The sequence below is a fragment of the Chionomys nivalis genome, chromosome 4 (genome assembly GCF_950005125.1).
Source record: "Chionomys nivalis chromosome 4, mChiNiv1.1, whole genome shotgun sequence".
Lineage (NCBI taxonomy): Eukaryota > Metazoa > Chordata > Mammalia > Rodentia > Cricetidae > Chionomys > Chionomys nivalis.
Window position 1 is genome coordinate 98649990 of NC_080089.1, and position 23352 is coordinate 98673341.

Genomic DNA, 23352 nt, shown 5'->3' on the forward strand with positions numbered 1-23352 from the left:
TGGGCTCTGGCTACAAAATCAGGCGGGTGTTGTGGCAAGCCATGCCTCCACCCACCCCCAGCACTGCTCTTCTAGAGGGGCATCCTAGAAAGGGCTGTTTATGGAAACGTGTGGTATTTCTAGAAGATATGTCTGAGCCGTGATAGGTGTGCCAAAAGCACAGAAGACATGGGGTGGCCTCTGGAGAAGCGATTCCTAAGATCGCCCCCAAAGGAAAACCAGCTACCCGAAAAGCACCGTATGGTTAAGCTGCATAGGGGAAACTGTCCTGCAGCAAATCAGGTTTGTCTCTGAGCATGTCAGAAAGTTGGCAAGCTGGCCAAAGTTCTGTCATCTCAGGTAGGCTTGATGGCCTTTCACCTTTCTGACACGTGGGCCCAGCCCAGAGCTACCTTTATTGGGCCAGGAGAGGAGCTGATCTTTCACAAAGCTGCAGACTGCCAGGCTGCAGTGACCCGGGGAATCTCTTAGCTCCTCCCCTCTGCCCTTGCCCAGTAACCAAAATCAGAGGAACACTATGGTTGCTGTTCCCCTGCCTGACCCTCTGGAGCTTTGAACTCCTGGAAAGAAGGAGTTGGTCCCAGTTTGTGGCTGTAGTACCCATGGATGGGGATTTCAGAGCAGACCAGACTTGTTGACAGTCACCTGGCCCACAGAGGTCACCTTTCACCATGACATCAGTACTTTCTGCCATACATCATTTTGTTTCCCCCCTTCTTCCAATAGCCCCATCTAGTCACATGATCTTTTCGATCATTTGTGCATCCCAGACTCAGAAGACTTAATGTAAGTTGCGTGCAGGCACACATGCATACTTATCACTAGGCAAAATGTCTTTTGCTCACTTTGTCCAACTTGGGTTTTTCAGTATTTTCTCTTTACCAATAGTACTTTTAGAAAAGTGCCTTACTAACTTTATCTCTGTAGAGTCTTCACCCACAGCGATCTGCCTCCTGGGGTTATTGGGACGATTAAATAAGATCACACAGACAAAGCGGTCAGCACAGACCAGGGATACATAGCAGGTATTGGGCTGGTAAGCCACATTCCCAGCCATTCTCCTGCCTAAGCCCACCCCTTGCTCCTATGAAGCTTGTACTCACTCTCTGTACATGTTCTCATGAGCCCTGTCCTCAAGTTCAGGCCTGCAGGACAAGCCCTCCTCCTGCCGAGGATGCTCTGCTACCAGACTCAGGACCGCAAAATGGAGGACGATCCTGACCCCCAGCTCATTAGACGTGGCATCCGAGGTCCCTGAGCTCTCCAAGTCTCCAGAAAAGAGTTTCCAGCATTGACTCCCTAACTCAATAGTACAAAGTCAACAGCTTTTGAAACAGCTTTCTTCCTACATTTAAAAATAAGATCATGAAAAGTCCCCCAGAAAAATCAATGCTGGCTTTTTTAAAACTCCCAATCAATATGAAGTGTGAAAGTTCTCATTAAGAGAGAGGTGGGGGAGGTCAAAGACACAAGGAGAATCAAAAGGGAAGAGGTGGAGAGAGGGGAGGAAACAGAAGCAGAGCGAGAACTGTGGTGGCCAGGGGAAGAGATGAGAAGGGAGGCAGAGGAGGCAGGAGGGCCAAGAGGCCAGGAGCGGAGCACAGGGCTGGCGACCATGGGAGAAGGGCACCTCCCAGGAGAGGGACAAGCTGAGTGGATCCAAGAATGAAGCCTTGGGACTGCCCACCACCCTTCAGAAGCCACCCCCAGCCTTAGGAATTTGGGGACAGAAAGACAGGGAGGACACAGGAAGACAGATAAGGCACTATACCAGGAGACAAGCTCTAAAGAAAACTTAATTATTATGTCCAGCTGGTACTGGAAAAAAAATCAAAAGTCATTTTTTTAAAAACAAAATTCTCGGGGGTGAGGGGATAACAGGGTTTCATGTATTCTTAGCCCGGCTTCTAAATCTCTGCATAGCAGGGAATGACCCTGCACTCCTGGTCCTTCTGTCTCCACACCCTTAAAACCTCCTTATAAAAGATGTCTAAGGTAGGCCCTGAAGGGTTGATATTTAAAATCTGGACTTGTTGCTGCAGGAGCAGGAAGGGGATTTGGGATGGAAAGGTAGCATGGCCTGCATAAAACCTGTCAATCAGAGCTGGGGATGCATGGGGAGAAGTCTCTGGGGGCCAGCAGTGCACAAAGCATTATCCTGAGAAGTGGACGACCATTGGACCCTGAGTTCACACTCTAAATCACACTGGGCTTTGTGCCTGTGATAGGCATGTGCATTCCTGTGTGTGTGTGCGTGCACGCGCTCACGCATGTGTGTGTGTGTGTGTGTGTGTGTGTGCATGCATGCGCGCACAGTCATACTCTTGAATGCCTGTCTGAAAATGTGCCTCATCATAGACAGAGGCGAAGAGGAATTTGGAAAGATGAGTTCATAGAGGGTGATTGGCTTATTCTGGAACTTGGGAAGATAAATCTGGAGACAATGGACAAGGGTTTGGTTAGAGGCCACTACAACTGGCAGCAGCATGACATATATCCCCGGGACCGGCAGCAGATCTGAACCACCACACAGCACTCTCTGAAGGCCGCCCCTCCAGCAGTCATTGGCTCCACTGACCTCTGGGTCATCCCTCCCTAAGACATCTTCCCCTCGTTATGGCAGGTCAGAGCAGACTTCTCAGTGTCTCTCTGAAGTGATAAAGTGCTGTCCCAGCCAAGGATCTCCAAGCCTAGAGCTGCAGTTAGCCCCGGGTTTGAATAGTTGCTACATTTTTTTCTATCCAGGCTCTTTGAAAACCCCCAGTTGATCCTGCCCTGCCACCCCTGGGCATTTTAATTCTGCTCAGATGACTTTTTTGAAAGAGCAGAATACAGACAAGGAAAGCTTCTGCTCCTTTGTCCTCCCACTGCCAAACTTACAGTTGACTCCTCAATCACACGGAAGCAAAGGGCCTTTGAAAAATCTTTGAAAGTGCTGGGGACTGAGCCCAAGGCTTTGGCAAGAGCCCTGCCACATCCCACCTGTTAGGAAGAAGTTTTTTTCCCAGGATGATCCCAGAGTCCACTTCAGATTGTTCCCTTTATCATCAAGGCCCTCCTGTTTCTCACTCCCAGGAAGGCAAGAGAGGCAGAAAAAAAAAAAATGGTCCTTCTGGTATCTGGTCACTCATATGTCCTCTTAGACTACAGGACTACTAAGGCTGGGGGATGGGCTCTGGTAGAAGGATATTTACTCAACCCAAAGCAGAAAATGACTGCCAACACTCAGCTCAGTGAGTATGAGTTTTATCGATTGTTTGTCAATAGCACGGAGCTGTGCAGGTGCAGCAGGGCCTACATCAGTCAGACTCAAAGGCCACGCAAGGCTGTCACAGTGCAAGGATCGGCATTTCATCCCTTCCCATCCAGGAAAGACCGCAGAGCAGAGTCACACCCAAGAGGATGCCCTCACTGACAGAAATGACAACACAAACCTGTGTCTCATTATCCACTTAGATAACAAAAATATTTAGTAAGCCTCCTCTTGTAACATAATATAGAATACTGCAAATTATTATGTTAAAGGCATATATTGGCTGAATGCAAACCTTTAAAGTATGTTGTAATTTCTGTGACCTCATTTTGATAGTCTCTCTTAAAATTCCTAGGCAGAGTCTCAGCGGGAGACCCAACAACGCAGACCCTCTCTGATCAGCCAGGAAGTCTGCACGTGGGGCTGGCACAGTGCAAGGACCAAGGACTCTCTAAAAGACGAGAGAGAAGAGGGAGGACCCGGCAGGTGAGAAGAGGAGGCTTCCCTCAGGCAGAGCTCTGCTTCAGGGACAGGCATGCCTGACTTCTTCTGGTCCACACCAGGGCAAGGCCATGCTCAGACTGCAAATTCCTGTTTCTGAGGTGTATTTAAAAGGCCTCTGTTCAAGCAAGTCACACTTTTTAGCAACCAGTAGAGGAAGACATTATAACAGCTTAGCTTGCATTTCTTTTCTTTCTTTTTTTTTGGGTGGGGGGGAGTAGTGGTATTATTTCAAGCATTCATAAATGAAGTCCACAGACATATCATGCAAGAAATGTTACAGAGCTGAATCCGCCTCATCTCCATGGGTCCCCACGGCTCCTCCCACTGAACTAAAACACAGCTATCAAAAAAGAAAATTAGCTGACTTGGTCCATACAACAGTGGAGAAAAGACAGACGTGGGCTACGATTCGGTTTGCTTTCATGGGGAGATGCAGCGCAGGAGCCTTGATTGACACTTTGGAGGTGGGCAAGCAAAGGGCAGTTCGTGGGAACACGTTAGATTTATAAAGCAGTCTTTGGGTGAGAACTGAGAGAAGCTCTCAATGGGGAGAAGGGCTGCTGACTTCTCCCCATCTGGGACCTCCTAGACAGGGCAATAGTACTCCTGTTCCATCTCCTGCCCTCCCTGTGAACCTATCTAAGAACCCTGGGCTTGCTGTGCAAACACCCTGCTAGTGGCCTGCCAGGCCCATCCCCACCCATGCAAACAGACAAATGCCCTTGATCCTCTACTGAAATTCCAGAGGCAGGGCAAGAGGGGGGCTCGTGCAGACCTGGACAACCAGTGGCAGGCATCTGCTCTACCTGCTACTGAAAAGGCCTCGGGCAGAGTGATGTCACCTATGAAAATGGTAAGGTGCAAAGTGGGGGAAGGATCGGTGTGCAGAGAAGCCCCCCTCACCAGCCCCCTCCACAGACAAGGAACAGGAAGCAGCTAAGTTCCCTCTCCAGTTTGCTTAATCGGCCCTCTTTTCTCCCTGTCTCTTTTCAGTTTGCTTCTCAGATTGCCTGGGCCTCACCCCTGATAAGTTAAGCCTTCTCCCTGGCACCAAAGCACTGTTGGGTCCATTGAAAGCTTCCACTCTCGCTGGCTTTGCCTCCTGAGCAGCTGTCCCCCTTGGCCTTGCTTCTGCCCTGCCCACACCCTCATCTCCAAGTCCCGCTAACACCCAGGATGGAGGGTTGATTAGAATTGGAGATAATTTTCCCAGGGCATTACAGCACTTTCTTTCAAGAGGCATGAGAGCCAGAGAGGGATAAAGCTTAAATTTCAAGTCGCAAATACCTTTAGGACTGAAAGGGAAAATGGTTTAATTGCTTAAGTTCTTATTAGCCTCCAACAATATGGTGGGCGGGTGGGCGAGAAAAGAGCTAGGGGTGCATTTAGCTTCCACAAACCTGTTTGGCCTGATGAGCTTGTGAGGCAGGAGGCCAGACTCACATCTGATATCTGTTGCTGGCCTCAGAACTCCTCCCGCTGTTACTGGGCCTTCTCTCGCTGCAGCCAGGAGGCCTAGGGGATCCCCTCTTTGCTCTCCAAATATTTATTCATCATTCAGGGAACATCAGTTAACAAGCAAAGCCCCTCCCTACATGAGTGTGTGTACGCATGCACTCACACGCAGACACACCATGCATGCACACACGCACGTGTCCTTGCCACGTGCTACTACCAGAGCTCAGAACACCTGGGCATCTGTGGCTTTGTTGTCAGCAGTGATTTCCCACAGTTCATTGCGTGGTACACGCACCTATGTCCTTATCTTCTATAATGCCCGAGGGTCCAGGGAGGTATGTTTGTGTATTAGAAAGAAGCCAGTGTCCCCGTGAGTTCTCCTATCTAAATCAATTTTCCAAACAGATTTCTTCTCTGCAGTAGCCACTGCCTTAAAGGCCCACATGCAAAGAATGAACCAATTATTCTCTTCCCTTCTCACATCCTATTTCCAGTCTTCCTGACTAGCTGGGTCCAATCTGTATTGTAGTAAAGCTTCCATGATCCCCATTTTCATTTCGCAAGAAACTGGAAAATTATTTCATTTGAGAATATGCTCTGAGCCGGGCGGTGGTGGCGCACACCTTTAATCCCAGCATCCGGGAGGCAGAGGCAGGCGGATCTCTGTGAGTTTGAGGCCAGCCTGGTCTACAAGAGCTAGTTCCAGGACAGGCACCAAAGCCACAGAGAAACCCTGTCTCAAAGAAAGAATATGTGAAGAGATCATGTGTGTGTGTGTGTGTGTGTGTGTGCGCCACAGAGGTTAGAGGACATCTTGCAGGAATTGGTCCTTTCCTTCTACCATGTGGGGTCCGAGGAATCAAATTCAGCTCATCAGTCTTGGGAGCAAAAAGCTTCATCCTCTGAGACCCCTTTCCAGTCTGTTTCATTCTCTTCAACGCACAAGGCTCTTACTATAAAATCTTTAGACACTTGTGCCCTTTCTTCCTTCATTCACTTTATTCTCACAGAAAATGCTGCTCATAGAGGCCTGGTACCTGGGGATCAACTTCCCTGCCCTTTCTCTAGAGGGTTCTGTAAAGTTAGCCCTTCTGGCCCTCTCAGGGCCTGCAGAGCTAGCCCAGCTGGCTGGAACACTGGGAAAGCAAGCATTCAGTCCTGCTTGCTGCGAGATGAATGGCTGAGAGCCAAGGCTGTCCTGATACTGGCTGCTGCTTCCTGGGTCACACACTAGCCAGAGCTCCAGCACAGTTGCTCTGCGTAAACTTGGTGTCAACAGAAACGGGGAGGCCCGCCTAGAGTCAACGACAAGATGGGTGGGGCCAGTCAGGGAGATTGTATGAAAGAACATCTTGATTTTTCCAGAGCCATTTCCCAAGCAGAATCTTCCCGGTGCCCTGGCTGCTTCTGTGGGAAGTGCAGCCGGCCCTGCCCGGGAAGACAAGGCTCTGACTGCTCACTCTCCAGCAGCCAGACCAAAGGTTCTCAATAAAAAGATACACTTAGATGTCCACCCATGGGGGACTCTTGTTAACTGGGAGATTGTGAGAGTCAAAAGGACAAGAAGATCTGGAGGCTGTTGGGGAGAGCCACAAAAAGTGTCAGTTCTGATTTTCTCCCACCTCAGGAGGGGAAAGTAAGACAAAGCCGTCTTTGGCATTTTGAAGAAGCTTTGCTGTTTATTTTGTCAAAATATCCCTTCCCAGTCCCTTCGGGGCCCCTCCCCCTGCCCCTTTCTATACGAGTTCTAAAGAACGGGGCCGATTTGCACGGGGACCGGCCTCTCTTCCAGGCTCACATTCTCTGGCTCTAATTAGCAACTGCTTTTCTTTAATTTTTGTATGTGTGTTCAAAGACCAAGAGAATGAAAGGAGAAAGCAGAGGTCTATGTGAAAGGGGAGAGCAGACGGCCTCTCCCTCGCCCCTGTGTGCCCAGGCGCCCATGTTGGCAAACAGCACACAATGTCTGTCTATAGAGCCTTTTGTGGCCCAGAAGGAGGGACCGGCCTACAGCTACAGGCAGGAACAGAGACCGGGAAAAGAAGATTTGAGGAGACCTGACACTGGGAAATACAGTGTCAATCGCCTTCATCTCCCTCTCCCAGGCCAGGAGGAAGTGGGTGCAGGCATGTCCAAGTCAGTGTTCTTGTCCTAAGCACAGCTGCCATCAGCCCTCTGTGTGGCAAATCTGCCACCTCCAAGCCAGCAATTCAGAGGCAGGAGTACCTCTGAATAGATTATGATGGACAAGGAGGAGCATTCTGATGGGAGGGGGTCACTCTTATTAGTTACCCCAGCACTCAGGAGGCTGAGGCAGGAGAGTCAAAAGTTTAGTTACCCTGGGCTACACAGCAGACCTTGTCTTGGGATAAAAAGAGAAAGGATCAGAAGAAATCAGCATGCCTTGATGGGAAAAAAAAAGTGGAGAAAACTGAGAAGGCCAATCACCAAAGATAAAACACTTCCACATCACTGTTTTCATCAGCGAGAACTCTTAGGCAAGCAGATAGGCTGGGTTGGTACACAGACATCCATGGGAGAAGGGCACCATCAACCTGCAAGGTAGATCATTTTATCAACCACGTGTGTCGCATTCAACAGCCTACAGATGGGCTACTGGTTCTTGTGGCTGGAATGAAAGATTTGAAAGAAGCAAGAAGAGAGAGAGAGATTAGAAGAATTCCTATCAATGAAGGCAAATCAAAGATGGGGTTAGAGAAGCCCAAAGAAACGATGTGTGAGACAGAGCACCATGGAATTCTACAGAGATGATTTCAAAGTTAAAATAATTTAATTAATGATATTATTATAAACATGTATGGTTCTATATTAATTATTTTGATGACAAAATCACTCTTGCAATATTTGCCATTGATTTCGATGATAGACATTGATTTCCTATATTTTACTATGTAAGGAATTAATTTTGTAAATGGAAATTCAAAGCTAAACAGTTTCCAGTGGGGAGGGGGAGCACTTAAAACAAGGAACAGAGACAGAAATTGGTTTATTAAAACTCTACCAGTGAGCAACTCTTTCTTTTCTCTCTTTGGAATCAATCTAGAAAGAAGGTAAGAGAACAGAACAAATGAAGGAAACAAGAAGAAAACAGGGCAAACAAATTTGGCTCAAGACAGCGAGGGCCAAGGCAAACAGCCAATCAGGAGAGAAGTGCTCCAAGTCACAGGGGCCTGCACACTGGGAGTAGTGTCGGCATGTGTGTGACAGACCCGGAAATCAAATGCAAGCCCCCAAATCACCTAGCTCCCAGAACAGGCAAATTTTGCCAAGCTCATGATTTGGCAGAGTCCTTGCATATTCCGTACAACTTCCACGAGCCACTCCACCCGTCTCGCGCAGAGAGCAGATTGTCATTTTCCACTTGAAATACACACGTTGCACTGACCTTATGTCCTCTGTCAAGCGGATATGTTATCACCAGCTTCTAGGAAAAGGATTGCAGAACGGATGGGCTTTGCAGTCGTTCTGTTGGGTTTGTTCTGCGTGTTTGTGCACAACGTGTCGTCGTATTGGACAACAGACAGACAAGGCCTCTGCCATCGCTGGTAACTGTCTCCATCTGGCTCTGCCATAGTCGGCTCCAAAAGTGCCTGCCTGGTTCTTCAGAGTCCCCACTGCGCAGGCAGGCTAGGATGCTTTCTGAGGCATCCTCTCAGTGAAGGGCCCCGCCACCTCTTCCGCTCGCACTCCCTCCCCCTCTTCAGCTCGCGCCTCCCTTTACACATCTTGCATTGGATGTGTTTTGTTTTGTTTTCACATGACAGATGGCATGGAGCATGGCCATTGCCTGTTAGAGCTTAAGAGGAGGGGAGGAATCTGTGAGGAGGGCATAGGTAAATGGTAGCTCACTCTGAGCAGTGACTGTGGCCACTGTGTGGACCCTCCTGGTCCATGTTTGGCCCACGGGAAAAGAGCAATACCCATAAAATCCCCAGGTGCAGGTCAAATTTTGGGTGCCTCCGTGGAGGTTTCTATCTGAAGCCACGTCCCATACCCAACGGAAGTGACTCTCAGCTCTTCTCTAGCTAGGATGAATAACAAGCCATGAGACATCAGTGCCTCAAGTCCTGTGCTATATGAGACCTTGGGAAAGCTACTGAGCATCTCTGGGTTTCGGGGTCTTCGGTGAAACATAAGGGTACATACTGCATGTCTCTCACAGCAATGAGAATTTAAGAGATGAAGTTAAAAGAGAATTTGGCAAAGTCCCTAGCTTACCATACTGGGTGCACAGCACAGTTGTTCTATGGTAGCATTTCAGCACAAGACAACCCAGAAAAGCATGCTGAAGTCAGAGTCACCAGAATCTGGCAATGAAATGGAAGACAATACTAAACTTCATATAACCACCCCCTATGTCCTTTCAAACATTCACCATTAATGCATTAACCTTTATTTTACTCATGTTCATTGAGCGCAAGTGCCGGAGTGTGTATGCCATAGGGTTAGGGTTAGGGGTTAGGGGTTAGGGTTAGGGGTTAGGGGTTAGGGTTCATGTGTGAAGGTCGGGGGACTAAAGTTCCTGGGGTCTGTTTCTCTCCTTCTACAATGGGACTAGAGGACTGAACTCAGGTCCTTCAGAGAGGGTTCTTGTATGGGTATTACTGGTCCCATGCTGGAGCTTTGACTTATTATTTTCATCTATTGATTTTCTTTAAAACAAAAATGCATTAAAAACAATAGATGCATTAACTTTTTTAAAAAATATGCTGAGAAAGAAAGGAGGGAGAAAGGGAGGAAGGGACGGAGGGACAATAGAAGCGTGAAAAAGGAGGGGAAGGCAGGGAAGAAAGAGGGAGACTGAGGCAAGTAAGAGAGGCAGGAAAGTCCATGGTCCAGAGAGAAACTGATACCACAGAGAGAGCTGGAGGAGAAAACCAAAAGATGCTCAAGGCAGCACTGAGCAGCATCCCAGACTGAGACAGAGGCAGGATCAGGCTTTGGCACAGTGGGAAGAGGAATGCCAAGCCTACAACACTCTCGGAGGTGGAGGTGAGTCCCATTTGAGGCTGCCAGGGAAGGGAAGGGGATGACAGGCCTAGAAAGGATGGGTTGGAGAAATGAGAGGGAACCTGGAGGAGGTGAGGGCTGAAGGCTGATCTCAGAAGAGTGTGTCACAGGGTGAGCAGACGTGGAGGCACCCTGAGGTAAGTTCAGATGGTAATGGGAGTGCAGTGGCTGAGCCAGGAGGGTCAGAGCTAGAAGATCTGAAGAGAAGGGTAGAGAATCCCAGAGCCAGTTCAGAGGCAGAAGGGGAAGAAAGGAAAAATAAGGTGTGTTCCCACCAGGCTGGGTATCTGCTTTCCTGAAACTAGACCACAAGAACAACACCGCCTTCCAGCACCGGGCACCTGCACCTCCCCGTCCCCTCTGCAGACATTCACTGTCTGGGGAATGCCTGAATAGGTGTGTGCAAAGGATGTGTAAAATGCAGGGAACATAAGAGATTGGCAGAGAGCACACGCAGGAGGCCATGCAGAACAGGAGGGACAGGACAGAGAAATGCAATGGAGACCGGAGAGAGTAGACTCCAGACTGGGTATCATCCAAGCACATCCAACTGGATGCTGCGTTCTAGCAAGCCAGGGCTTCAGCAACTTCCAGAACTTCCCAAGGTTCAACAGCAAGACAAATGCAGATTGAAACTGGAACGGGATGCCATTTTTCACCTGCCAGATTGGCAATGATAAAAATGATTGATATTTTATTATCTTGGCAGAGGTATGGAGAACAAGAACTTGTACACTGCCGGTGGGTGCAAAAAAAGTTTTTGGTAGAATATGCCTTTTAGAGGGAACACAATTTGGGACTATCTATCAAAATTAAAAATGTATATGCTTTGACTCAGCAATTTTACTTCAGAGAGTTTGCTGAATTCTTAGCTCCTAGAAAAGTGCTTGGTGCAAAAAAAGCCCTCAATAAATATTCATTGAGTAAATTAATTAATGACTTTATCTTGCCAATGTACTCACATATTAGTTCAAAGATTAGTACGCAAGGGTATCTATGCCAGTGTTGCTCAGAAATAGCAAGAAATAAGGAGAAAACTAAATACATATAAACTAAAACCCAGCAAAATAAATAAATAAAATGCAGAGAAATAACAACAATCAGCAAAACCACTTTTAACCTTCACTGTGAAGTAGGAAGTGAGCTGGGGACCAGGTACAGGGTCCATGTCAAATCCCCATGGGGGTGGGTCAAGGGTTTATTTGTATCCTGAGTGAGCAAATCTCAGGTCTCCTCTGTAAGAGAAAGTTTAAACTTTAATAGTAAGAAAAATTGCATGGGTCCAGCATAAAAGGAAATTTATGTTACCTGAAGTGTTTTCTAATACTACTAATAATAAACAAGTAAATCGGAAACATAATGATCTGCATAAACGTTCTATGCTAAGAAAGAAAGACTGAAAGATGAGCCAGGCTGTCCTGGAGGACTGTGAGAGTTCTGTCCCTGGAGGAAATGAGATGGGGGGGGGGGATAGGTGGGGGTCGTTAACCTTGGGGCCCTGCTCTAGCCAAGAGGATTCTGTCCTATAGAGTTCTCCAGAGGAACACGCCACCTGTGGCCCCAACATCCTCCGGCTATGGAGGTTCTTTCCAAGAGGAGTACAACAAAGACTTGGAATTAAACCTGCTAGATCTGAGAATATAATGAAAATATACGCATGGGAGGTTCAGCGGCCACCAGTGCTCTATGGGTTTCTGAAAACAACGTGGGCATGAAGACAATCCAACTTACTTGACTTCAAAACTCCAGTGAGGACCAGGAAGGCAAGAAACATGGAGGCCTGCAGATGACAGAAACAAGACACACACCTGAAGAGGTGAGACTCTGCTGTGATCAGGAACACATGTTGCTGGTCAAAGCCCTGGGTCAGTGAGCTACCCCAACAAATCAGGATCAACCGGAAACCAGAAGGCTGACTTTCTGTTCACCTTCTAACGAAAGTCTCAGGACTGCAGTGGGTCCTGAATGTCATTCCAAGAAGCTTCCTGAGGTGGTTTGTGGAACCTCATACAGGTGACCTGATTTCCTCCTGTTCTCCCCGGACCTGCATGCAGAGACAAGGCTAGTCCACTTACAGGTTAATAGACACAGCCTTCAGCAGGCTGAGTAAATACCTAAGAGGCAAAATGCTCTTCGACACCTGGATGGCTTCCAGAACCCAACGCAAACCCCGCCATATTCTTCTGTATTAAATTGCATCTCAGAAGGAACTGTATGCCCTGTATTACCACATGGATGTTAAAATAAAATGAAGGTTCAACTGCTTTTATTAGCTAGCTGATACCCTGGCTGCTAGTTTAGCCAGCAAGGAGACTGACTATACACAGGTCACCTGAGGGCCAAGAGCTGTCTCTAGGGAAAGGTGAATGTTACTTCTCTCAATGTTCCCTTTCAAAGTCCTGACATCAGTGCAAGGCTTGCTCTGGGTGGCTCACCAGTGTCCTTTGCCACAGCCCTACTATGGCTTTACAGTTGTCTCCAACCCACTGCATTGAGGAAGCGTCAGGAGCATCAGGGCTCTGCCAACACTGTTGTCAATGGCAACAAGGTGTAAAACAAAACAGACTGACTGAGCTCTGGGGGCCCAGAACCAAAAGACATAGGCATACTTGGATCCAGAGTGGGCTTCTTCTCAGTGACTCACTTCCCTTCTGCTCAATAAAGTGTGTGCTCAGAACCCACAGAGAGGGACTTCCCAGTACCAGGGAGCAATGGGAAGGAAATTTGAAAAATGGCTTTTCCAACTCCAAGCGTTGCAAAGAAACAGTATTAAGAGGTGGGTCCTTAAAAAGGTGATTAAATTATGAGCTCCCCTATCCTGAATGGGATTAAAGCACTCACTAAAAAGGCCTCACCACACTAGGGCAGTTCCTCTGCCTCTCCACCATGGAGGGCACACTGGTCCTCCTCTCCAGAAGACGCAATCCTCACTGTAGAACTAACCTGCCAAAGACTTAGACTTCCTTAGAGCCAAACCTGTAGGAAGTAGATATCAGCCCATACTAAAGCACCCTATCTGTGGCGTTCTGTTCTAGCCGCATCCACAGACCATGATGCCTAGTGTGGAACACAGCCCTTGAGGACTCCTTAACGCAGATTAGAAAGTTACATCTGGACCCCATCATGTTCTCTCCCCTTTTTTTCTGACACAAAGCCTGAGGTCAGGAAGCTGGGGTCACCCTCCAGAACTGGTACACTATTTAGATGTTTTGTAAAGTGTTCTCACGCTCTCTGGAAAGATGGGCTGAATCCCAACAGAAGATAAGCAGATGCATGGCGCAGAATTGTGTAAGGACATCCAGAAACCACAAGCAAAACCAAGGTCAGTTGAGAGGCTCAATATTCCTGAAAACATATTTTTAAGGATGGTTAACTTCACCCTAGTATCAGAACTGAAGGCAGATGGTAGTATCTCAAGAACTGAGTTCTAATCCCAGGACTGACAGTAACTGGCTAGTCCTCTCTATGGACAAATCCCACCCATGCCACCCACTCGCTCAGTTTCAGACCTCATAGGTTTTCATGAGCAGATGACAGTGTAGTCAATGGCCGCCTTCAGGCTCCTGCTGAACTCCCAGCTCAGAGGTATTTCCACTACTCACATCATAATGCATATTTATTAAGTCACAGATGGCCAGGCTTAATGCAAAATGCAGACTTCCTCCCAGACAGCTCTCCTGCCTGAAGGGTATTATCACTCAGTGGTTGGGGGTCTGCCTTGAGATAGTCAAGACTGTTTGGTCAACAGCGGTGGGGTGTGGGTCTTCTGGGGGGCAGAAGGGAAAGCACTGAACCTAAAGGGATCTGAACCCCATCGCCTACATCCTACGCTGCCTTTAGAGCCCAACATGTTGGTGGCTGTGCAGCAAAGGGGCATCCTTCCAGCTCCACTCACTGCTGTTCATGGTGTCACAGGCCATTACACCCAGGCAATTACATATGACTCCTCTCTGGAGGGCACTGGACCGGGCCACGGCAGGAAGCAGAGGAGGCCCCGGGTGGTTTCTAAATGAAGTAGCCTATTGGGAAATCCGATTACCACGCTCATCTTACAGGGCTGCAGTGTTAATGACCTTGGCCTCCCTTGGCCCTGAGAAGATCTGGTCTCCCTGGGGCTTGAGAGGAAGCCATCTGGGCTGTGGACTTTCTCTGACCAGCTGACTGCTGGTAGGCCAGGGGCGTGGTAGTGTTCCTCAATGCCCTTGTATGTGACTGCCAGCACAGTAGCCTGGTTCATGTGCACACTCGTGGGAACACATAGACACTTGAACACTGTTTCCTGGGGCCTCCCCTTTCTCCTGAAGAACCTCAATAGGAACAGTCAAGGAGACCAAAGCTGAGGCCACCAACCCTAAGGGGGATGGGACTAGGCCCTAGAAACCTCTTTTGAGCTAAATTAGACATATTTTTCTTCACCTTCAAATCTTTGAGATTTTTCATCTCAACTCCCCTAGGCTTACAAAGTGGCTCATCTCAACTGTGCAAGTTGACAAAAGGCGTCAGAATTGTTGAAAAGTTCAGAGCGTCCCTTGGGTTTCCAGGCATGAAGGAATTTACATGTAGGTAGAAAATTACCAAAGAAAAAGGGCCCCACTTGGTGTGTGTGGTGGGGGTAAAGATGCAGCCATTCTAGGAAAGGGGACCATTTGGGAGATGTCAGGGTTAGAGCCTGCACGGGTAGGGTTGCCAACCCCAACACACAGAGTCTACAGGGAGGGAGGGAGCTGGAGAGTCGTGGAACAATTCAGAACAGAGAAGTTTTCTGTTCTCCAGGACGTTCAAAGGCCCTGACAGCATGCCAGCGTCCATGGCTGGACTGCTGATGGCTGAACTTGAGAATTCCCTGGAAAAGCTACAAGGTTTCCCAGGTGTGCTCAACTCCACAACTGATGTCAAGCCCGAGCTGGAAATGGGGGATTTAGAGGTGCGGTTCTGTCTGCCGCCAAGAGTGGCGCCACTCCTGGTACCCTTGGGGGTTCTGGTACAAGTAGCTACTGCAGGCCCTCTACAGGTATTGCTATTCTTTTCTGTAACTTCTGGGCAGTCAGCTTCCTGCCCCTCTCTCACCTACTCAGAACTCCTCTGGGGTTCCTGATCAGCTACAGCACCAAGCCAATTAGCCTCTGGCCTGTAGTTCCATCTACTGAGGTTAGAGGTCCTTCTCTGAGCACCATAGATTACTACCTTCTGCCAGAGGTCAAGGCAACGTGGGACAAGCAGGACCGTGGGCGAAAGGGATGAAAGACAAAACTGTGTACCCTATTATTCCCTGAGCCGTACCCCACCACCTCTACCCAATGCCCTATGGCTGGACAGAAGCTCATGAAATAGATCCTTCTGGAAGCTTTAAGGAGTGTTTGCAAAGTCAGTTCTTCAGAGATACTCAACGGCGAAACATAGCCCCCAGCTAGGACCTGCTCTGGAAGCCATGGACACCCAGAAGGTATATCACAGTCAAATGCTTTGAGAGAAAATACGGAGCCTACTCCTAGTAGGCACGGAAGAGTGTCCATCCCAGCCCTGTGCTAGTTAGTTTCTGTCAACCTGACACAACCTGAACACCTTTGAGAAGGCAGAATCTCAGTGGAGGAACTGATTGCATCAGATTGGCCTACAGGCAAGTCTGTATGGGCATTTTCTTGATTAATGATTGATATAGAAGGACCCAGCTCCCTCAGAGCTGTGCCACCCAGAACAGGTGGTCCTGGGTTCTATAAGAAAGCAAGCTGAGCAAGTCACAGGGAAGAAGTTAATAAGCAGCGTTCTTTCACGGCCTTTGCATCAGCGTCTGCCTCCAGGTTTCTGCCCTGCTTGAGTTCCTGTCCTGACTTCCCTCCAGGGAAGGACCGTAATTGGTCAGGGTGTTTTATCGCAGCACCAGGAACCTTAACCCTACAGCCCCACCATCTTCCCTTCGGGCTAAGCTTAGCCGGAATTTCTTAAGGCTTCCCCAGCACCAGCTCATGACCTGCCTGGCACACGGAGAGCTAGGCTGCCTGGGGCCCACACAAAGAGTCACTTCACCACCCACGTTAGCCGGAGGAATGTGGCAGAGAGAGAGAGAGAGAGAGAGAGAGAGAGAGAGAGAGAGAGAGAGAGCGCTGTGTTTTCTTGTTAATCCCCTGAGCTATGAGCACATGACCCGAAGCCGAAATAGATGAGCCATCTCCAAAGTAATTAACAATTTCGTATTGACTGACACCTGATGAGGTCAGAGTTGGTGCTAGGATCAACATGCCTGTGTGCTTCTGCCTGATGAGCCTAGCCTGTGTGTGTGTGTTACAGAAAGGATGAGTCAGAGGCCTCAGCCACAGAACCCGCCAGAAAGTGTGTGAGCCACATGTTCACACAGAAGCTCTACCATGGGCCTCTGCCTGCTGTCCTCATTGTCCTCCCCACACAGCCTCTCTCTCTCTCTCCACAACAGGAACCGCTCCAGGCCAGGGCTGCTCTTGGCGGCCTGGGCTGCCTAATTGGTCTCCAGGTGCCTCTGCACAGACCAGTGAGGGTCACCATGAATTTGACAGATACACGGGTTTAGCGGATGGAAAGTGAAAGAAAGAGAACGCGTGGTTCCTTACCCACCAGAGCAGTCGCTCAGAAAACAGAAAGAAGAAAAATGAACCACAAAGCCGAAAGGACAGTTTCTACAGCAACTCTGTAGATGCTACCTATGCAAAGTCTCAGATGCAAACATCCCAGGGGGTGGGGGGATTCAAGCAAGAATTCCCAAGTCCTGTCAGGACATAGCAGCTGTTGGACCTCCATTCCTCCTCAGCCGCAGTCTGGCATTCACCATTTTCCCCGATCCTGTTATCATCAGGTGGCCACCCCAGAATTGATAGGACTGATCCCAGTGCCTACCTGGTAACACAGCATACTCAGACAATGTAGTTAAGAGGCCTCCCTTTGAAAACACAGCACGGGGACCAACCTCAGATCTCTACGCATACTGCCTATCCCAAGGGTGCAAAGAGTCTTCCAAAGTCTCCATCTACACGGGTGGGGGGGGGGTCCCCTCATTTCTCGGGCAGTGCTCTGTGGATCCTCGACAGAGGGATCTGGTTCAGCCATCGAAGCTCTGATAGGAAGCAACTGAGAGGAAGCAAACGTGCAGCCCCTGAGACATGGGTGAAGGGCTTGGGATCCCCAAGGACAATGGACTTAGCCAGGACGTGGAGCCAAAGAAACCAAGCTACTCTCCAACTCGTTACTCTATATTCTCAGACTTGCCACCAGAACTACCTACCTGTGTAGCAAGGATGCCCTGCCCCCTCCCCTTTCCTCCACCCTCCAGTGAGTTTACAATAAGTGATTACATGTAAAGTCCAGTCATGTTCACAACAGTCAGAGATTAGCAATATCCAAGCAAACCCGCAAGAGTGGTTTGGGCCAAGAAGGAAGAATGAAAAGAAACAACTTGCATTTCCATATTCCAGGACAACCATGAGAGGTGACTGACAAGCAGCGTGGACAGCACAGCCCCCCAAAAGAGTAACGTTCCAATTAGTCCAAAGAAATGAGAGCCTGTTTCCCAGAGTCCCAATTAAATCAGAACCAATCAATGCTTGCTCCCATCCCTGCCATTCTGCTCAGGAAATAATGAGAAAAATGAGAGGGGCCCCGCCAGCAACTTCCGTGTGGCATCCCTTTGAAGCCCCAGAAATGCACCCCAGCATGGTTTGCAAGCATGCCCAGGAGCTGCTGCACCTGTGCCTTTAAGACAGCCTGGTATCCTGGTCCCCACTCAGACCCGGAAGAATGCCAAAGAGGGTGCCCTCGCCCCACCCCCAACTGTGGGACACAGAGGCGCTCTGTGGGACCAGACCCGGCTGGTCTTAAAACTGTCTGCCTTGATTCATCACTGGATCTGGCGCTCTCTCCCCTTTTTCCACGCCATCCATCATGGGCCCCAGAACCAAGAAATCCAATAAAGACACAAAGGCGCAGCTCTGTGTTCCCAGCAGGCCCCAGAAAGGCTGTGCGAAGGCCCCAGCCCAGGCAATTAGCTGAATCCATGGGATCGCGTGCTGACGGTCTTTCAAAATCCTTTACCAGGCATTTCACAGGCAGGTGTTTGGGGAAGAAGGAAGCAAACAGACTAGGGCTGGCCGCTGCTCCAGCAGCACCAGGGGACCCAAGGGTGCTTAAGGAGACCTGTGATGGGGAAGGAGCTAATTTCACTCCCAAACTGCAAACGAGAGAGGGCACCCATTATGTTACAATGAAAATGATCATTTCCAGGCCTTTTAAAACAATTCAAACTTCTGAAGATCATAAGCGAGATTTAATAACAGGACTCACCTTCTCCTCCCAGCCCTGCATCACCCCATATTCAGCTCCAATGACATAGACAGGACAAGTGATAGAGCTTCTAGAGCCTTCCACTCACTCTGGGACTAACTGGAGCCAGGTCAGCATATGTATTGTCACATATTGAACAAAGGCGAGTGTAGGGTCCAGAGATCTAGTGTGAGCATGTAATACCTTCAAGTTCCAGTCTGCAAAGTTTGCATCAGTTTGCCCCAATCAGAAGCAAATACCTCCACACATGGAACATTCCCATTCCCCCATTCCTGGACCAGCAGCTTCATCTCCTTCCAGGGCCTGGCACTGAGCCCCCTAGAGAAAGACAGTCAAGCCAGAGGGCTTTGAGTTAATGAGCTACATGGCTTCAGGACCAAGTTCAATACTGTGGGAGCTGGACTGAAATGAACGAAAATATTTTCCAAATTCAGTCACTTCTCAATTACCCTTGAGTGAACTGTCCATGACAACACAAATACCCCAGCCCCCCCAGAGCTTGAGGCTGATGAAAGATGCTCAGAATAGTGTGTGTGTGTGTGTGTGTGAGAGAGAGAGAGAGAGAGAGAGAATGTTTGTTCCCAAACTAAATAAATAAACAATTATTGAATAATTTTCTACTGTTCAGAACTTTTCCCATCCCTTCCTTCACACGTGCATACAGATAGTTGGTCTACAACTGGAAAACCATCAGGCATAGCCCTGGGGACAGAGGTTCTTCTGAGATCTTAACAAGCCAGGCTCTTTCTTTTCCTGAATGACCCTGAACTGGGAACAAGAAAGTAATGAACTTGGACCTCCCCAGGTGGGAGGGAAAGGGACACTCAAGGAGCCCCAGACTTACCCTTGCAGACCACACTGTTCTCAGGCTCATAGCCAGGCTTGCAGGTACATCGTCCAATGGGTACCATCCATTCTCCATCCCCATTGCAGTAGAGTTTTATGGGCACGTCCACTTCCTCTGCATTGGGGATGCATGTGCCCCGAGCAATCACCAGAGACGTGCTCTCTGCTCCAGTCATGGTTTCGGGGAATACCGCGAAATTTTGCACAATGCTGGGACACTTTTTGAAGAAAACACGGACAGAAAGGAGAGACATACAGGCTCCATAATCTTGGAAAGCGAGGTAAAAACCATTCCGAGTAAGAGGCCCAAAGCTCCTGACTTCTGTGTTGACCTTCATCAGCCTTCCCCCAAAATCCACCTGGGAGAAGCTCTCATCTGCAGCAATGGTGTCAACTTTGAGGTAGGGGGCTTCAGACCAGAAGGCTGACTTCTTGGTGGCGATGACAGAGTCAGTCTCATAGTAGTACAGGTTGAAGGTCTCCTTGCAGGAGCCTGGGACATTTGGGAGGCTGCTGCAGTCTCTCACAGTGAAGCGCATCTCCGTATAGATGCGATGGGCGCCCCGTCTGTTGATAAAGGTGGTGAGCAGCCAGTTGTTCTGGTTGGGCTCAAAGACGTTGCACACTTGGTAAGTACGGATGGTGTTCAGGTTTTCATCGTAGCCACTGACTTCTTCCCACTGTTCCCAGCAGGCCACAGGCGCATACATGCAAAATCAGAAAGGCAAGAGTGAGAAGACCAAGGAGGCAGTCCAGGAGAGAACCCCAGAGCTCTGGAGGGCTTCACGAGCCCACCAGTCCCACTGTTCCACCCAGCAAATGAGCTCATACAGCCACATCTGTGTTCTAAAGATCTGAGATTCAGCATCACAGTGCTCTACAACCCACCCCCAAACACAACAGATTTAACACCTTATTTCCCAGGACTCGGGAGGCAGAGGCAGGCAGACCTCTATGAGTTCGAGGTCAGCCTGGTCTACAGAGCAAGTTCCAGGACAGCCAGAGCTGCAACACAGAAACCCTGCCTCGAAAAACAAAACCAAAAACAAACGAACAACAAAAAGCATTCCCTCATCAAACTTGGAAATTTCATGCTGTGCGTATCCGTTATTGTCCATCATTGAGAGCAGGTACCATACTCTTCGCTGCCGACAGCCTCTACTCTATGAATTAGAGATCCAGTTATAAAAAAATTCCACAATGGACATCCCCACCTGTGAACCTAATATCTTTATTGTGGCAAAACTCCTTTATAAACCTCTGTAAAGCACATGAAGAGAAACTTTTTTCTTGTTTTTGATTCTCAACAAACTTAGATTCCCGAACTGTTTCTTTTGGAAGAGCAATCCATTTGAGAGAGCTAGAGTGTAAAACGATGGGGGCTGCTAAGAGATACTCTTAATGAAGTTAATTAAGCTCCTGTGTGAAATTTTCAAGCTGAGATACAATGGAGCAGCAATGTGGGAGGACGGTACTTAGAGAGGAAGGACCATCGCTTAGCCTGGGAGCGACAACCATGATTCACATTGGAAAACCGAACTCATATTTCAGAATCCTTATGTAGCAGAGGAAGAGTGGGGAACAGCTAATAATAAAACGTCATGTAACTCCTCCATGGCACATGGCTATAAGAGAAGTTGTATAGGAGGGATGGTACTTTGAATAGCCTAAAAACTTCTAGAGGGGAATTTCTGCAACAGGTAATGGGAGGGAGATGATAACTGAAGAAATCTTTATCCCTGGTGTTACAAAGACAGACACATAGTGTCAAGGGTGGAGGGGACAATAGAAGGACATCTGGAGAGCTGACCCACATGTCCAGGCTTGTCCAGCTCTCTCAGCCCTCCTAGAGTACCAGTTCCTGCTCCAGCCAGAGTATCTGCTGAGTTCCTTCCAGAAATCCTTGGAGACTAAAGGTCTCTCCTGATTTTTCTGCCTAGATGTAGCACCATTTGTCCCATAAAGCAACCAGCATCCCATCTGTCATTCGATTTGCGCCCCTTCTCTCTCTCTCTCTCTCTCTCTCTCTCTCTCTCTCTCTCTCTCTCTCTCTCTCTGTGTGTGTGTGTGTGTGTGTGTGTGCGCGCACGCGCGCGCGCATGCATGCATTCATAGCATAGGCTGATCTTGAACTTGTTATTGAACTTGCTATGTAGCTACTCCTGCTGCTCCCTCCCCAGAGGTATTGCAGGCAGCTATCTCTACAGCTGTGTATGCAGTACTGGAGGTTGAACTCTGGGCTTTGTGTATGCTAGGCCAACACTCTGCTAACTGAACTACATCCCCGGCTCCTTGCAATCACTCTTCTGGCCCTGAGCACCTCTCCTTACTCAACTTGTAACACCAAGATTTTAATGTTGCAGGTTCCATCTTTATATGTTTGAGCTGGGATGTCTTTCTGGTCTTTGCTGGAGTAACTGCAACTCTGGGAAACCTCCCAGCTTCCAGCTCACACTACCCAGGCTGGATAGCATACTGCATCCGGGTACTTGCTCTATCATTTCTCCATCCATAAGAATACAGATGCACTGACATTGAAGCATCCCACCCCACCAGTGGTTGCTGAGTCCCTAAAGTATCACATCACCTAAGGGACATTGAACATCTGGACCCAGAACCAGAATAGATATCATGCACACATGAGAACATGTCAGTTCCCATGCCCAGTAGCAGGGCCACCAGCTGAGCAAAAGCTCTACTCCATAGCTCATGTGGAGTATAAATCCACGCTGTCAAACCTCATCTGGGCTTTGCTTAATTTCTTATTGATCTCTGGATGTAGAGGAGCCATGTTTTTTTTTCTTTCTTAAAGACTGTGTTGTGTTCTATTTAAATGTGTTTGTGGAAGTTTTGTTCTGCTTGACCGGGTTTTGGAAGCCAGAAAGCAAACAGATGAGGGAGAAGCTGCTGACAGCATTTCACATGGCTTTCAGGCCCCCTTCCCATTCCGAGACATTTTCCCTGCTGACCCAACATGACTTTGGAAGAAAGGGCGGGCAGCTTTCTCTGGGTGTTCTAGAATTGTTTAAACCCAGCAGGTCTCATGAACCATTATTCCAGCAGGGCCTCAGCATAAATGTCGGGGCCCTTTGGTTGATGCTGAAACCTATGACCCCATTCAAGGCAGAGGTCTAGACACAGCCAGAACCTCTGCCACCCAACACTAATGCAGTCTTGCCGCAGAAAGGAAGTCCTACCTACCAGGCTCACCTGGGTGCCAAGGCCAACACACTGAATGTCCTGAGATAAACAGAATGAGGCCTTCACTCAGAAGAGCTGGGATATTGAGAACATTCATCTTCAAAAAAACGGCACTGATTAGCGCTGTAAGCCCCACCAGAGGTAATCGTTTTAGACATTAACCTCTCTGGGCCTCAGTTTTCTCATCTGTAAAATGAGGAATCATACTGGGTGACCCCGAGTTGTAAAACTCTACAGATCTAATTGATTCTGTGACAGCTCCTCCGGGAGCGATCAAGTCAAATTAGAGGGGATGGAGCTGAATATTCAAAGGAAAAGAGGAGAAAGAGATAGAGAGGAAGGAAAATAGCTCCCCGTGGTTTTGGGGAAAAGGAGGCTACAGCATCGTGATTAATTTCGCTCCAGCTTCCATTCTTCTCCTGTCAGCTGGTGCCGTGGGGGTGGGAGGAGAAAGAGAGAAGACAGGGCTGGAAGAGAGACAAATGCCTTTCAGGATAAGCAGCAATTATGATAGGGAGGGCCTTAAAGAAAGAAGATTTCAGTTCACGGAGACAGACTAGGATGGGCTGGCATTCCCAGCAGGGAGGGACAAACATTGTTATTTGTTGATGATACACGGCATCCGTCTCATTGCTTTATGGCAAAACCTCACTCATTCATCAGGGGAAATGTTTTCTAGACACCAGCTTTATGCCAGGCATTCCATTAGCCACCGGGGACAAGGCAGTGTGAAGCTTCGGATTGAGGGGCAGGAA

General features: G+C 48.6%; 1 protein-coding gene across 1 annotated transcript in view; it reads right to left on the reverse strand.

Annotated features, from left to right (window-relative positions):
* Nucleotides 1-23352, reverse strand: part of Ephb1 (EPH receptor B1) — a 432751-nt gene that overhangs the window by 256494 nt on the left and 152905 nt on the right. The window contains exon 3 of the mRNA XM_057767268.1: nucleotides 19395-20076. Within this exon, the coding sequence (XP_057623251.1) occupies nucleotides 19395-20076 (682 nt within the window). The remainder of the gene's footprint in view (nucleotides 1-19394; nucleotides 20077-23352) is intronic.